General features: G+C 37.4%; 1 protein-coding gene across 1 annotated transcript in view; it reads right to left on the reverse strand.

Annotated features, from left to right (window-relative positions):
* Nucleotides 1–17,754, reverse strand: part of Adgrb3 (adhesion G protein-coupled receptor B3) — a 719,524-nt gene that overhangs the window by 387,398 nt on the left and 314,372 nt on the right. The window contains exon 10 of the mRNA XM_021197371.2: nucleotides 9,598–9,792. Within this exon, the coding sequence (XP_021053030.1) occupies nucleotides 9,598–9,792 (195 nt within the window). The remainder of the gene's footprint in view (nucleotides 1–9,597; nucleotides 9,793–17,754) is intronic.

A 17,754-nucleotide genomic window follows, 5' to 3' on the forward strand; every position in this document is an offset into this window, starting at 1 on the left:
TCAAACTCAGAAATCCACCTGCCTCTGCCTCCCAAGTGCTGGGATTAAAGGTGTGCATCACCATGCCTGGCTTTGGTTTTTTGTTTGTTTGTTTGTTTTGTTTTTGTTTTTTGTTTTTTTCATTACAATAGAAAGGTAATATTTAGGTATCTTGTCTATAAACAATCCAGTCCAAATGTCATTTCCTGATGGGAGAAGAGATATACAAATAGAAACTTACTATTTCCTTGGAGTATAAGATGATTAAATCAATGGATCCCTGAGTTAAGACTCCCTTAGGAATTCTCTGCTGGGGAGTCATGGCTGAGGGTATGGTATAATTCAGAGAAGGAATCTGTCTGCCAGAAAGAGGCTTCTCACAGTTCTGACAACTTATAAGATTACCTTGCAGGACATTCTGGAATCAAGATATCTTGCACGGTTCTTCTTAATTATGTATATATCCTGGCCACATCAGTAACTCCTAAAAATGGACTTGGGGGCACCTGAGTTTTATATGTTCATCTTCTCAATGTAGCCACATTTTATAAATCTCTGTTCTCTATTTTCACTATGTTACTTTTTTAATTGGAGTATGGGGATAGGCAGCTGAGCCTTGTTGGCTAGGGACTGACAGGACACTGGATTTTACCATACAACTCAAATAATAAAAACCTGTCCTTGCTTTTTCCATTCTGTCTTTAGAAACTACACTGTCCATCATGTAGACTGCTGCTAACAAAGCTTGGTCTGAGGTTTTAATGTTTATACCACTGCTCTGCTTTTGATCATTCAATCTGATTATTTATTGAGTATTTCTAAATATTTTTTTGCTTTCTGAAAAATTTCATGTCCTAACACTCCTATGCATACTTTATTCACTACTGAATTAAGACCTGTATATAGCTTGAATTGGGACATGCTAGAATTGTGCCTCCAATTGGGACATATTATACTTAAGTATATCTTCTTAACCTAGCTACACTCATGCTTTTTTTCCCTTGTGGCACTGTGAACAGCTTGAGTGCAACGTTTGCATTTTTACTCTATATTACAAATTAAAACACTGACAATAAAAAGTGCCTGGTATATACACTCTTTAGTAAACCATGTATTTAGCTTGGTGGCCTTCAGTACCACAACAATCCTGAATAATAGACAGATACAATCTAAATTATTCATAAACTATTGAAATGTTATGTCAGTATTTGTCCTTACTAGTTGGAATTGGGACCACAAATCAACACAGTGTTACCATGGTTGATCTCAGTCATGTATAGAGATGTGTATACTTTTGATTGCCCACAAAGTACATGCTCCCAGCTTGCGTCTAAAACATCCATGCTCTCTTCACTCTTTGTTTCACTCTTCATTCTGTGAACAAGTGACCTTTGTGTGATCTAGGTGGTACCATGTTTTATGTATGTGTGTGTGTGCATGAACACACACACACACACACACACACACACACACACACACACACACACAGTTTCACTGTTTAAAATGACCAAAGCCTAGTTTAATACAGGGCTCTCTAGTGGTCTGAAGAACAAGTGTGCTTCAAAAGAAGAGCTTAAATTTGGTGTCTTTTAGTATGATCAATTCATGAAAATATTGTGAGTTGATTCTCAAAGAAACCTAATCTTTTATTTGGCAAGAAACCAGTGATTCAGCATCTCTTCAATTCTTGCTACTGTTTTATATAATTCCAACAATACTGACAATCAGCTATACAACTACACCTTCATATTGCATTGTAAGGATGAGGACATGCCTGGAAATACTGATCTGGACCCTATATAATGCCGCATTATAACTTACATATGTTTCACGCTTTCACTTTTTCACACTATACTTCCTGCTAAGGGTTGAGGATACAAACTAAGTTTTCTCTAGATAGAATAAGATCCAGTGTGAGTTTTTCTAAGGACTAAAATATTATAAAGACATTTTGTCTCTGAATTGGATTCAGCTGTGTGTGCTATGAGATACCATGTAAATTCTCTAAATATGAGTATTACTTTGATCCATTTCTTAATTATCTGATCAAATATCTGAGTGGTTACTATGCTTCAAATGTTAGGTAAAGCTTTAAGGACATATTTATCTCTAATAAGATTAAAATTCATGAGTGAGGGAAGACGTATCAGCACTAGCTACAATGCTATGTGTGAGTGCTAAAGAAAGATGTTCACAAGGCTTCAAAAGGCCAAAGGAGTGGTAAAAATTCAACTCATGGACAGAAGTTGGTGAGAAGACCTTTCAGAAGAAATTATCCTTGAGTCAAACCTTGAAGATTATAAGTCAGTTGGGAAATTGTAAGCATGTGCCATATTAAGTACTTACTGTGTTCTGGGAGTTACGACCAAGTATAGGGGCTTGGAGGGAAACTAGATGAGAATAAAGGGAACAGGAAAAATACTTTTGGAGGGTGGCCTATCATGCTGGAGAGGTTGTGGAGAAAGAGGAACACTCCTCCATTGCTGGTGGGATTGCAAGCTTGTACAACCACTCTGGAAATCAGTCTGGCGGTTCCTCAGAAAATTGGACATAGGACTACCAGAGGACCCAACAATACCTCTTCTGGGCATATACCCAGAAGATCTTCCAACTGGTAATAAGGACACATGCTCCACTATGTTCATAGCAGCNTTATTTATAATAGCCAGAAGCTGGAAAGAACNCAGATGTCCCTCAATAGAGGAATGGATACAGAAACTGTGGTACATTTACACAATGGAGTAATACTCAGCTATTAAAAACAATGAATTTATGAAATTCTTGGGCAAATGGATGTATCTGGAGGATATTATCCTTAGTGAGGTAACCCAATCACAAAAGAAGTCACTAGATATGCACTCACTGATAAGTGGATATTAGCCCAGAAACTTAGAATACCCAAGATACATTTTGCAAAACACAAGAAAACCAAGAAGGATGACCATCATGTTGATACTTCATTCCTCCTTAGAATAAGGAACAAAATATCCATGAAAGGATATAGGTACAGAGACAAAATTTAGAGCTAAGATGAAAGGATGGTCTATCCAGAGACTACCCTATCTGGGAATCCATCCCATCATCAGCCACCAAACCCAGATACTAATGCACATGCCAGCAAGATTCTGCTGAAGGGACCCTGTTATAGCGACCTCTTGTGAGGCTATGCCAGTGCCTGGCAAACACCGAAGTGGATGCTCACAGTCAGCTATTGGATGGAACACAGAGCCCCCAATGGAGGAGCTAGAGAAAGTACCCAAGGAGCTGTAGAGGGCTGCAACCCTGTAGGTGCAACAACAATATGAACTAACCAGTACCCCCTGAGCTCGTGTCTCTAGCTGCATATGTAGCAGAAGATGGCCTAATCGGCTATCATTGGGAAGAGAGGCCCCTTGGTCTTGCAAACTTTATATGACCCAGCATAGGGGAAGGCCAGGGTCAAGCAGTGGGAATGGGTGGGTAGGGGAGCAGGGGCGGGGGGGGGGTATAGGGAACTTTCCGGATAGCATTTGAAATGTAAATAAAGAAAATAATAATAAATAATTAAATAAATAAATAAAAAAGAAAAGTCAAAATTAATCTAAAAAGGATACTATATCTTATTATTCCAAGACATATATATATATATATATATATATATATATATATATATATACATATATATATATATATTTCAATTTTAGTATCTCATTTAAAATTCAAAACAATGAGGTATTATGGAACAGTTTCATGAATCAGCTCTTCTTTGTTAGAAAGACAGAAGAGCTGGTCGTGTGTATTATCGTTGGTATTCTCTCATCCAGGATAAAGCATAGTTTAATCATACGCAAAGGCAGATACCTAGATAACAATAACACAGCGTTATGAGAAGCCTCCTTTTCTATATGCCACTTAATGAGGAAGGCTATGCCTGGCATGGAGCAAATTAGATGATCCTCTTGTAGAGCTGGTGAGATCTTGTCCATAATACTAATATTCACATAACATAATTACTTTGTTATATTGTGATGATTCTCTCTTGTGGTATTTCAAATATCTGACACTAAAATTAAAGGCTATATATATTATATATAATTTGATGGTTGACATTAATATGCAGCTGCCAAGGAGAGACAGCAATGAGGGGAAATGGTCATGCTTTGGAATTAACTGTTTGCTTGTTAAAAATAAGTACCCATTTAAATACAGTTTGGATTGATGTACCCAAGCAATAAAAGGACCCAGCAATGGTTTGCTTAAAAACTAATGGCAATTATAATTTGTACTTAAAATAGTCAAATATAAAATTTGACAAGCTCTGATTATCTTAATATGATAAGGAGAAGTTTCATAATTTTAAGGTGTAATAAGTGTATGAGTTCTATATTTTGCTTGCTCTTACCTTTTTTTGTCAAAGGCAGCAAACTATTTTTCATGAATAATAAGAAGGACATTCATTTTAAGGACATTCTAAGGATGGGTGATGTGAAAGTAATGGTATTTTAAGTAATATTAATAAACTTGGGAATATTTTACTTGATAATTTTATTCATTCTTTAATAGGAAATGAATATTGTGGTTTATGAAGTTATTAAGCAACACATTTTTTTATGAGATATTTTCTTTACTTACGTTTCAAATTTTATCGCCTTTCCTCATTTCTCCCCTGAGAAGCCCTCCTATCCCATTCCCCCTCCCCCTGCTCACGAATCCACCCACTCCTGCTTCCCTGTCCTAGCATTCCCCTACACTGGGGCTCAGAGCCTTCAAAAACAAAAGTTTCAAAAAGTAAACAAAGAGGAGAGATGGCTCAGAGGTTAATTAAGCTTACTGGCTGCATTTCCAGAGAGTCCAGGTTCAATTTCCAGCCCACATAATATGATTTACAAAAATTCATAATTCCAGTTCTAGGGCATAATATGCTTTCTCTCTTCGTTAGGAACTGCAAACACTTGATACACAGGCCAACATGCAGGCAAAGCATGCCCCCACTCCCCACTTACACACTTTAAAAGGTGCAAAGACAAAATGTCTTATTTACATTGAAAGCAGCAAGTTTATTGTGGGCTGATGGAAGAAGGCAACAACCATGATTTACATATTCCATATATTCAATGGTAAGTTCATATTTCTATGTATTTTTTTTATTAAAAATATTTCCATCTACTTTTCAGATCCTGTGTTGAGGTTTGGTCTTTGTCTATATATTGTAATGTGAAGCTTGGGCGTCCAAGACTTGGTTGTCCCAGAGATAAGAGAATCTGCACATAAGAGGCTAAGTGACCGTGACCCCAAGTAATTTCTGATTGGTAAATAAAGTTTCCGACAGCCAATAATAGCTGGGCAGAGGAGACATAGTTGGGGTTTAGGTTTCTTGAGCTTGGGGTCAAAGGAGAACCATGAGGAAGAAAAGGGAAGGAGGAGGGAGGAGATGACACTGCCATGGATTAAGAGCCAAAAGAACGTGGCTCTGTAGGCTTGCCAATTGGAGTTGAGAGCAGCCCAGATGGAACATAGTAATAACTCAGGGTTATGGATAGGAAAGTAGATTAGAACAGCATAGAGCATAGTATCTTCCTAGCTTTAGTGCTGATTAAGGCTTAAAAGGTATATATATATATATATATATATATATATATATATATATATATATATATTTTAATCTGGGAACTAAATGGTCTAAGACTGAGTACTAAAAACCCAAGTCAGGACTGAATAATTTCTACAGCAATCCTATAGTGTAATTATTAAGCAAGTAAAAATACAATTTAAGAATATAATGTGCTCATGGTATTTAGAAACTCAGATGAATGCAGATTTCCATGGAGAGCTTTGCAGCCCTGATAAACCCATGATAGCTGATGGTGATATGTGTTTTCAACACATCAAATCATTTTTTTTTTTGGTCATGTCATCATTTCAAGCCATTTAAAATAAAATGTTCTGCATTTAACTGTATTCAAAAGAACACAACCTTTGTGTACAATTTAATCTGCCTTTCTCAATTTTCGGGGTGGATGGGGAGGAGATGAAAGTAACTCAAATGCAATTATTTCATTTATTTTGATTATTAGTTTTTGTTGTAACTACCTCAACAAATATTTGTTAGGTTTGTTGTCTAGTCAGAAGTGTACATGATATTTATTTTAGGAGATGGCTGGAATATGGCTAAGATCCCATCATTTTCTTATTTTTTGGCCCAGGAAGTTCTCTACTAGTGCCAAGATGTAATGAGGTGTGGGGCAGAAGGTGTAGTGGCTTTCTAACCCATAGGAGTCAGATTAATTTGCAAGGTCAAGACAGACCAAGGCAGTCTGAAAACAGAGGCAATAATGCCACAGAGCCAAGAACAAGCAGTACATCTGGGAGACAGTACAAGGTTAACTTGACTCAAATGATGGTCTGTGTGCTAGAGACACCTGTGCCTGATTGGGATCAGCACATAATGAACATCCGCCACAGTGTACTAGACACCAAGGTACAGGGTTGTTACTCAAGAAGTCTGGAAGTTCTGCTGACATAGCAAGAGTTGTTCTAGGGTACTTAATAAGGGAAGAGTGTACAATGTGGGTCCAAATTTAGACTAAGCTAAGGAGGAACAAAGAAGAGTTCACAAATATAACTAGATGGAGTTAACTGGAGGCTGGCTTAGAATAACACTGGGGCTTTGAGGATTTGTAAGGAAGACCCACAAGAAAGAAAGATGAAGGAAAGCTAGCCAATGGTGTAAGTATTGCCAAGGAACTGGTAATTTTATAATGAAGAGCTGAAAATGCATGTCCACTTACATTTCAGGGTAAAATTAGTTCATAGTATATTAAACCAGAAGTGCCATGCCATCCAAAATGCCCAGGAGATCTCAGATACAGCAAGTTGAAGTTCATATAAAGTGCAAGTCATAATAAATACAGCCATCAACCTGAGTTTACAACAAAGTAAAGAAGACAGTGGGTATATGCAAGCTATTTATATTAAATAATAAAGAGGTATAACTTTTCTGAAATATTTGAGAAAACCAAAATGTCTAATGAAATTGATAGGCTTGATGATCGGGCATTTGAAAAGGCTTGTAATTTTTGAGCAAGAATTGGGAGAGGTTATCATATAAAAGAACTTCAGAAGATGATGGGGGTATAGCAGGTAGCTGAAAAAATACCAGTAAAGACAATTAGACAGACAGACAGACAGATAGATAGACAGATAAAAATACATACAGATGATACACTTCTCTTTGTGAAGGAACGAGGAAGACATGGATGTATTTAGCAGTCTGCATACTTGTAGAGAAATGAAGGGAGGGGGGAGGTAATAAAGCATCAGGTCTCCGACTACAGTAAAGAACAAGTGGCCCACAAAGACTGCTTTATGTAAATCAAAGCAACTAATTCCACGAACAGACAATTGCTTAAGTGTTGAATGGCTGAAGTACTATGATAAGTAGCTTGATCAAAGTTTCCAGCCTTGCCTGTCAGCACACACCTTTCACCCCAACATTTGAGAGGCAGAAATACACAAGTATCTGACTTCAGTACTAGCCTGATGTACACAGTGAGTTCCAGACCAAAGAAGGATACATACTTAGACTGTGTCTCAAAAAAAAAAAAAAAAAAAAAAAAGAAAATGAAAAACAAATCAAAATACCTTTCTAGTGAAACCCGTTATTCTTAATTTTTTGAACCTTAGCACTAAAAATCTCCAAGCTTCTTATTTTTGACAGATTAGAGACTTTAATGTCATGTTCTAGTGTTCTATATGTCAAATTTTCTATGAACATATGTCTCAGATTTTAAGAAATATTTTTTTACTATATTTGAGGTCAAGAACTCAAATACTATCTTTTTATGTCAGTACTAATAGGTATTTTCAGATGGGTAAAGATAGATGTGGCTTTCTTAATTTCCTAAAAGAACAGACTACTTTTATAAGAAAAACACTATCGTCAAAATACTTAAATAATTTTAATTGTTTGTCCAAAACCTCTTCTATTATTGCCATTTTCAGGGAACTATGGAGTTGGCTTGGCCTACCTACCCTAAGAGGCATGTGTCAGAGGTTTTCAAGTTTCCTTCCATGAATCCCCAGGGCACAATGTGTCTTCTAGTTCCTGAGAGATGAATGTACTCTAAAGTGTTCCATCTACATTGTGTTTCTTTGTATAGTCCCATAGTAGTCAAGGAAGCATGGAAACTTGACAGGATATTTGACCTTAGATATTAATCTTGTTTACTCTTTATAACTTGCAACCTTCATTGTATCCTGGGAACTATAACTGCATTCATCCTGGAAACTGCCATTATATTCTTTTTCTAATAAAGGTATGAAAAAGATTGTCCAAAATAAAATTGTCACAGCCTCAATTTTGTTGTGGCCTCTCCAACATGGCCTGATTTAATTCCCTTTGGCCATATCAGGTGACCTTGGCCCTGTAAGTAAGCACAGGTGCCATTAAAATGGCAGAAACTGATGATGCAGTATGGAACTTAGCATAGATAATTCTAACATACATAAACTCTAGTCTGTCTACTGGACCAGGTAAGTAATATTTACACCTGAATATAGATCAATGTATTGGTGTTATTAATGGATGGTCTCATCACTCAAACAACCTTTCCTGGCATACTCCATAGTTAATTATGACAAAACCCAACAACCACCCCCTGCCAAAAAATAAATAATAATCCAAAGAATAACACCCCCTTCCTCCAAAAATACCTCTTTATTTTCCAAGTGAGATGTAACCAAACTCACAGATAAGGATTAGAATGAACAAGACTGATACCTAATCTGGCAATTCTGGCAAACTTTTATTTTAATGAACATTTTTAGAGATAGTAGAATTGCATTGTTTATCGAAATGCAGAGACTAACATAGCAGGAGTACATTCTAGTGCACAGCAGAAAAGGAGTGAATCTGAAGTACACGATGGCCTTGTATTAAAAATCCCATTTGTCATGTTTTGTTTTAATGGTAGAGTGGTAAAGGCAACACTCTTATGGGTGAGAACTTTGGGTCTATTACGGAGGTAAACGATGTTGCTCTAAAGTCTTCCATGACAAGGTTAAAAGGGCTGCGAGGAGCTACTGAGTTTCTTATTTTCCCATCTAAAATAATTCTCTATGTGCCTTGTACTTTCAGGAAATACTTCTCAATCCTTAATATACTTTCCGTGTTTCAAATAAAACAGTCCCCAAACAAATGTTACATTATGTTTTCTTTGCATCCTATAGTAAGCATACTTTCATTATACCTAATGTACTTTTAATAGTCTCCTATGGCAAGACAGTGTGATATTAAATGTGGGAATAAAATGTCCATGATACCACCTTGAATTTTCAATACTGCTTTTTATCTGAAGGTTCGCAGCACCTTCATACATATGCCCATTTGTTCTTTCCTTGAGGTTTAATGCGAGCAATTTATGGCTCAGATATCAAGGTACAGTGTTGTTAAGGGAATTGAGTTTACTGACAGAGCCCACATCATCTACGGTAAACATGTTTCTATGGAGCCAGGAACATTCCTTCCCTCCAGCCCAGCTGCCTCCAAGGAGAGTGAGTTGGTGTTTGGGGTGGAGGCGGGGAGCAAGTGATGATCACATTCATACGGGCTTTGCCCTTTTCAGGCTTCCTCTCCCTTACCTGGACACCATCCGATGCAGGGATGTAACTTGCCCTTTTAAACGTGTCTGTCACGTTTCTCAGGATTTCCACAGACACCAGAAGGTCACCTGCATAGAAATTTTTCCTCTGGGTTAAATCCAATAGTGTCTTGGTGACCTGGGACATGCCATCACCTGCCAGCATCCGTTGCCCCTTCGCAAGGTGCTCTTTAATCTGTTATAGACAAAAGAACAGAAAACACATCAGAATCTCCATTACTATTTCTGTACATATCTTCACCAAGTAACAAGATTTAAACTGTTCAGGAAACTTTAAAATAATCCTGTGACACTTAGGATTTAAAAGAAGTAAAGTTTATATATCTTACAGTTAATGGGTTAACAACCCACCATGCAAGAACTAATGTGAAAATTGTGTATCTTTGTCAGAATTGGCAGACTTCTTGCTTTCCATTAGAATACATATGCAATAAATAGATTGGGGGAAAATATATTTTAGGAGTAGAATAATTTTGAAAATTATTCATACGTGTAACAAACCTAGGAAGTGATTTAGAAGGGCATGTTTAAAATCCTAGCAAGTGGGAGGTTGAGGCAGGATTGTGAATAATTACTAGCCTCGGTTACTTATTGAGTTCTGGGCATGCTTAGGTGACACAATGACCACATTCAAACTTAAGAACACACAGACTTGTCACAGCACAATCTCCTCAATTTCAGAAAAATCTGTAAATATTTGAGGTTTATTATAACACAGTAGAAAATTAGACTTTAGATTTCTTTAAAAAAATAATGTCATAACAAACAAATAAAAAATAATAAAAGACAAAACAAAAAAACCCTTAATAGTAGAAGGAACTTCAGAGATGTATAGTTTCAATTAGTTTGATGGCTGAAGAATTGGCTGTCATTTTCCATGTGCTACTGATCTTATAGTGAAGATATAAGAAGAGATCAGCTGCATACATCATATAATAAAGGCAAGCTATAAAAAGGAGGGAGAGCAAACATCCAAGCACGCCTAACCTATACCATAACCACACTAAATCTGTAATTAAACTGACTTTAAAATGACAAAATAAGACAGCATGCAACAGAGAAACATTAAAAATATTAAATTATATTAGTTGTGATTAACAATTTTTAATAACATGTCCTCAAATCCTGTAAAGTATGGTTATCAATGTGCACTGATATTTTCTAAAAGCACAAGTTTTCTATTGTTACATTTTTAAAAAGTATTATTTTTCTAATTTCTGAATTGCTTAAAAGTATAAATTACTTTCATATATATGTAAACTAAATAGATATTATTTTATATACTAATTATACATGTGTGTGTGTGTGTGTGTGTGTGTGTGTGTGTGTGTGTGTGTGTGTGTGTATACACTGTGATCCCTGTGGAATATACATGGAAGCAAGAGGAAAACTTGGAAAAGCTGGTTATCTTCTTCCTCCCGTGGGAACCAGCAATCAAACTCAGACGTGAGACTTGGTAGCATATACATGGAACTCTAATTTATCTTGTCAGTCTTAACACCTGGATGGGGTATTGGTTTGTATATGCTTGGCCCAGGGAGTGGCACAATTAAGAGTGTGGCCTTGTTGGAGAAGCTGTGTCATTTTGGAGATGGGCTTAAATACCCTCAACCTAGCTGCCTGGAAGCTAATCTTGCTGCCTTCAGATGAAGATGTAGAACTCTCAGCTCTTTCTGTACCATGCCTGCCTGGATGCTGCCATGTTCCACATTGATGATAATAGACTGAACCTTTGTAAGCAAGCCCCAATTAAATGTTGTCCTCATAAGAGTTGTCTTGGTCATGGTGTCTGTTCAAAGCAGTACAACTTTAACTAAGAAACCTGAAATCATTGTTCTTGTCTTTGCCTAGCTGTAGTCTCAATGTCACTTCCTATGGCATGAAACTAACATGTTCAATCATAACACACACACACACACACACACACACACACACACACACAGAATTAAGTCATCAAATGGACAGTGTCCCTTGGACAAGAGCTCACTGATATACCACAATGCCAACTACTGTGCTATTTGCAATTTTCCACTTTGGTCATATGTTGAATGCTTCCTTTTACTGTGTTTATTCACACACACACATGAATATGAGTATATTTAGTATATTCTATTCTATTTCTTCCTTTGTCTCTTACAAAGCACCCAGATTCATTCCGTATGTTTCTGAATAGGCAAGCAATGTTATTTTACACTCTGTGTTGTGTCTGGAGAAGATGTGTATGCCATAGGTCTTATGGGTGTTTCCCCTCAATAAGGTGCATCATAAAGTTAATCTGAACCTTTAAGAATAAAGCATTCAGGAATGAATTCAGTTTGCAATACAAACAGTTATTGAAGGCACTGGATGGACCATCCGATCAGAGCTGGGAAAGCCAGGCTTTCTCATCTGTGTTAGCAACACTTCTAGCCTGAGTCAGTATGAAATTAGCATCACTGCCATCTGACAGCTGCTTAGCAGGCTCATGTGGAATGAGCACTGCTCAGTCCAGTTCTTAACAAACAGTTACTCAGATCATTCTAGCTCTCAGAATTGGCAATAATTAGCATCTTTCCTGACATTGTTACTAAAAAACACCCACTGAAAATACTTTCAGTACTTTTACACTCATCGGATTGACATTGAGAATAAAGTGTGCTCAGAGATACTTGTTCTTTGTAGCACATGCTAAATTGCAAGACACTTTCTAGTTTACTGATTGTGAGTACACCATTCAATCATTCTTAGAAATCCTTCTATCTACTGAGTTTCTAGAATAGCTGCAGTTCTAAAACTTATTATTGTGAGTCTGGCACTTGCTACTGAGGAGCACTGGAAAGACTTCTGTTTTTCTAGGATCATTTGATTTGTCTGTAACACTGAGAGACAGTCAGTCCTGTTGTGGTGACTGTGTTAATAGGTTGTACTTCTCCAGGATTCAATTTCCAATTCTCTTTGATTGGATAATGCATACTAGTCTAGAACTGGTCTCTTACATCACATTCAGTAATTATTTCTTCATCTGGCTTTAATTGGCCATTTACTCTAATTGTTGATTACAGTGACAATGTATCCTGTTACACCATACTTTGAATATAAAATCCCTCTTATCCACTACTGCTAAAGTATGAGATGGTTCCTAGCTCATGCTAGTATTTTGAGAGGTACTGGAAGTTTTTTTTATAGAAGATTTTAGAAGTCTTAATGGAATGAGGTTTTAAAAATGTTGCTGGGAATGTGTTTGGAAAATTGCTTGTCACTGGCACATTGCTGTCTGTATTCTTGAATTTCTATTTACCACAGGATGGGAAGAATTTCTGTGTCCCAAGTTTCCAGTCACAATCATGACGTTCATTTCTTGGCAATCATACCAGACAACCATGGCAAGAAACTTCGAGCCAAGAGACTCTTTCATCCTGCAAAATGATGCTTCTTCAGATATGTGCCACAGCAATGTAAAGCTTGGTAACATTAGTAAATGTTAGGCTTAATTTTTATATTCTCTTCTTATTTAACTGTGATTTCTATTTTTCTTCTCATCTCTTCTTTTAGACAAAGATCCTTTTTTTTATTTTTCTTTCATACATGCATCACTAGCTCTCTTGATTTCTACATGTGTTGGGTTTTTACCCACAGGTTGTAGCTAATACAATGGGCCATTCTTGTAAATCTGTGGATTGATCTCATCCTTTGGTTTGTGAATTATCTTGTAGACCAGTGGCAGGTGTGTTTCTCCAGCAGGGGAGCCCTCAGGCACTTCCATGATCCTGTGTCAGTTCTTGCTGATTATCAAGTTAATTCCATTTGTTCTCAGTTCACGTTAGAAATTTCAAGTTTCTGAAATCGATTTTATTTCCATTCCCCAAATTGTCTGAGTCACACAGTTCATAGAAATGCCCTAGGTCTGAGAGTTCACATATTGTTTCTTGCCTATCAGGCAGGGTAGCAGCAGGGTGTCTGATTATTGTAGGATCCCTAGTAGAATTCCGCTCCTTCTGTAGAAGGTGTTGCTGGAATCGTTTCCATGAGGGATTTTGAATCTTAGTCTCCAGCAATTGTAGAAGGCTCCATATATAAACTCATAGCCATGTAACTTCATTCTGTAACTGGCCCTGTTTTGTTTCGTTTTTCCTTTCACTTCTTGTATGTACAGATTTCTCTTTTTAGCTCAGCTATAATTTTGTTTGTGAGAATAACTAGTCATCATTCAGCATGATTTCTGAAAGTCGGCTTTGTATAACCCACAATGCTGAAATATCTGCTAATCTTCTAGTGACATCTTATCCAAACTATTTACCACTTCCATAAGCAATGGCATGAATCTTGTCTTTGCTTCCTTACTTACCCTCTTCCATAATTTCATATGCTGTTGCGGAATCTTCTGGATAAATTGCTATATTTCTTTTCTGCTTTGTAAAATGTACTCAGACAAGTGTAATCATGTCATGATCTCTACTTTTATGCATCCTTGAAGTAATCTCAACCTGCCTTACATCATTGTCATATTTTTGTATTATCTCATCCATTCTACTAGATTCTGAACTCCTGGAGGGCTTGGCACACACAATCATCTTTGAGCATCCTATAATCTCTGCTATGTACTCTGTCACACAGACATACCTTTTCTATGTGCCTGATAAACTGAAGTGAGACTAAAGTAAAAATGACTTCTCCTTTCTCTGTACAGCTGTGCTACTTAAGCGTTTGCAAGTTAAAGGTGGCAGTTGATGACCATTCAGTGCAAAGGGATATGTAATACTGAAAAAATTTACCTGACATAATTGCCTTTTAGAAATAATATTCCTGAGAGGGGAGCATACCAATTTTTTTATCCAATACCAAATGATTAGAAAATATGTACATACAAGTAAGATTATAAAGACTGAGCATACTGTATTTATATATTTAGACACATATATACACACATATGCACACATATACACACATATATAATATAATGTATAATGTATAATGTATAATATATAATATATGGTATATATGTGAATATGTGTGCATGTGTGTGCATATATAATAACAATTAATGAAAAGAGAGGCCTAACATTTGAAAGTCAGTGAGGAGTTGTATATGGAAGGGTTTGGGGAAAAGAAACAGGGTGGAGGGAATGGTATAATTTTAAAGTCAAATAAAGAAATAAAATTAACTATTAAAAGAAATTTGGCCAGCTGAGCACCATCTTCTGCATGAACCCAGTGGAGGATCCAAAGGTCCTCAGAGGACTCTCCACACCACAGGGCCCCTAGCTCACCCAGGGCCTCGGAATCACTGGTGAGTGGAAAGCAACATCAATTCTGAAGAATCCCAGAGGGTCTTGGGCCAGCAGGAACAGAGACAAAGGAACGCCGCCCAACCAGAGGCTGGGATTCTTTCCAGTTAGGGCCAGCCCTGAGCCATCTTCAGCACAAACCTGGCAGAGGGTCCAAGGTCCCCAGAGGATGCTCCATGCCTCAGGACCTCTAGTACACTCAGAACCTTGGGATCCATTGAGAAGACGTGGGCAGTAGAAGCAACAGAACTTCTTGGAAAGTTTACCTTCAGCCCTTCATCCTCAGCCAGGAGGCAGAGCTAAGACACAGACCTTAGGGCACCTTCCTCGTCAGAGGAGAGTCAGCCTAAAGGGAGGGCTCTGACACCAGGACTCAGGAAGTGGATCAGAGCTCCAGACTTCTGGAAACCTGCCCTATAAGAGGAGAGCTTGCCTACATAGAGTGCTCTGACAACTGGGATTCAGAGGAGAGTTGGACTCCCAGGAGTTCTGACAGAATCATGAAGAACAAGCTCCAGCCAGAGACAGCTAGATCATCTAACACCAGAGATTATCAGATGGCAAAAGGCAAACATAAGAATATTACTAAGAGAAACCAAGAACACTGGGCATCATCAGAACACAGTACTCCCACTACAGCGAGTCCTGGATACCCCAACACACCAGAAAAGCAAGACTCAGATTTAAAAATCATATCTCATGATGGTGGTAGAGGATTTTAAGAAGGGNNTTAATAACTCACTTAAAGAAATACAGGAGAATACTGCAAAACAGGTGGAAGCCCTTAAAGAATTACAGGAAAACAGTGCTAAAGAAGTAGAAGTCCTTAAAGAAGAAACTTAAAAATCCCTTAAAGAATTACAGGAAAACACATACACAAAAGGTAATGGAATTGAACAAAACCATCCAAGATCTAAAAATGGAAGTAGAAACAAGAAAACCCAAAGGGAGACAACTGTGGAGATAGAAATCCCAGGAAAGAAATCAGGAACCATAGATGAGAGCATCAGCAACAGAATACAAGAGATGGAAGAGAGAATCTCAGGTGCAGAAGATTCCATAGAAAGCATGAACACAACAATCAAAGAAAATGCAAAATCCAAAAAAATCCTAACTCAAAACATCCAGGAAATCCAGGACACAATGAGAAGACCAAACCTAGAGATAATAGGAGTAGATGAGAATGAAGATTTTCAACTTAAAGGGCCAGTAAATATCTTCAACAATATAGAAGAAAACTTCCCATACCTAAAGAAAGAGATGCCCGTGAACATAAAAGAAGCCTACAGAACTCCAAATAGACTGGACCAGAAAAGAAATTCCTCCCGACACATAATAATCAGAACAACAAATGTACTACATAAAGANAGAATATTAAAAGCAGCAAGGGAAAANGGNCAAGTAACATATAAAGGCAGGCCTATTAGAATTACACCAGACTTCTCACCAGAGACTACGAAAGCTAGAAGACCCTGGACAGATGTTATACAGACCCTAAGAGNACACAAATGCCAGCCCAGGCTACTATAGCCAGCAAAATTTTCCATTATCATAGATGGAGAAACCAAGGAATTCCATGACAAAACCAAATTCAAACAATATCTTTCCTGGAATTCACCCCTTCAAAGAATAATAAAGGGAAAACTGCAATACAAGGAAGGAAATTATGCCCTAGAAAAGCAAGAAAATAATCCTTCAATGAACCTAAAAGAAGACAGCCACAAGACCAGAACCCCAACTCTAACAAAAATAACAGGAAGCAATAATTACTTTTCCTTAATATCTCTTAATGTCAATAGACTCAATTCCCCAATAAAAAGACATAGACTAACAGCCTGGCTACACAAATAGGACCCAACATTTTGCTGCATACGGGAAACATACCTCAGGGACAAAGACAGAAACTACCTCAGAATAAAAGGCCGGGAAACAATTTTCCAAGCAAATGGTTCAAAGAAGCAAGCTAGAGTAGCCATTCTAATATCGAATAAAATCGACTTCCAAACGAAAGTTTTCAAAAAAAGACAAGGAGGGGCACTTCATACTCATCAAAGGTAAAATCTGCCAAGATGAACTCTAAATTCTGAATATCTATGCTCCAAATACAAGGGCAGCCACATTCATTAAGGAAACTTTAGTAAAACTCAAAGCACGCATTGCACCTCATACAATAATAGTGGGAGACTTCACACCCCACTCCCATTATGGGACAGATCCTGGAAACAGAGACTAAACAGAGACACACTGAAACTAGCAGAAGTTATGAAAGAAATGGATTAAACAGATATCTACAGAACATTTTATCCTAAAACAAAAGGATATACCTTCTTCTCAGCACCTCATGGTACCTTCTCCAAAACTGACCATATAACTGGTCACAAAACAGTCCTCAACAGATAAAAAAGTATTGAAATTATCCCATGCATCCTATCAGATGACCATGGACTAAGACTGATCTTCAATAACAACATAAATAATAGAAAGCCAACATTCACGTGGAAGCTGAATAACACTCTACTCAATGATACCTTGGTCAAGGAAGAAATTAAAGAGATTAAAGACATTTTAGAGTTTAATGAAAATGAAGCCACAACATACCCAAACTTATGGGACACAATGAAAGCAGTCCTAAGAGGAAAACTCATATCTCTGAGGAGTGCTAAAAAGAAATTAGAGAGAGCATACACTAGCAGCCTGACAGCACACCTAAAAGCTCTAGACCAAAGGAAGCAAATTCACGCAAAAGGAGTAGAGGGCAGGAAATAATCAAACTCAGGGCTGAAATCAACCAACTGGAAACAAAAAGAACTATTTAAAGAATCAACCAAACCAGGAGCTGGTTCTATGAGAAAATCAACAAGATAGATAAACCC

This window comes from Mus pahari, chromosome 5 (genome assembly GCF_900095145.1).
Source record: "Mus pahari chromosome 5, PAHARI_EIJ_v1.1, whole genome shotgun sequence".
Classification (NCBI taxonomy): Eukaryota; Metazoa; Chordata; class Mammalia; order Rodentia; family Muridae; genus Mus; species Mus pahari.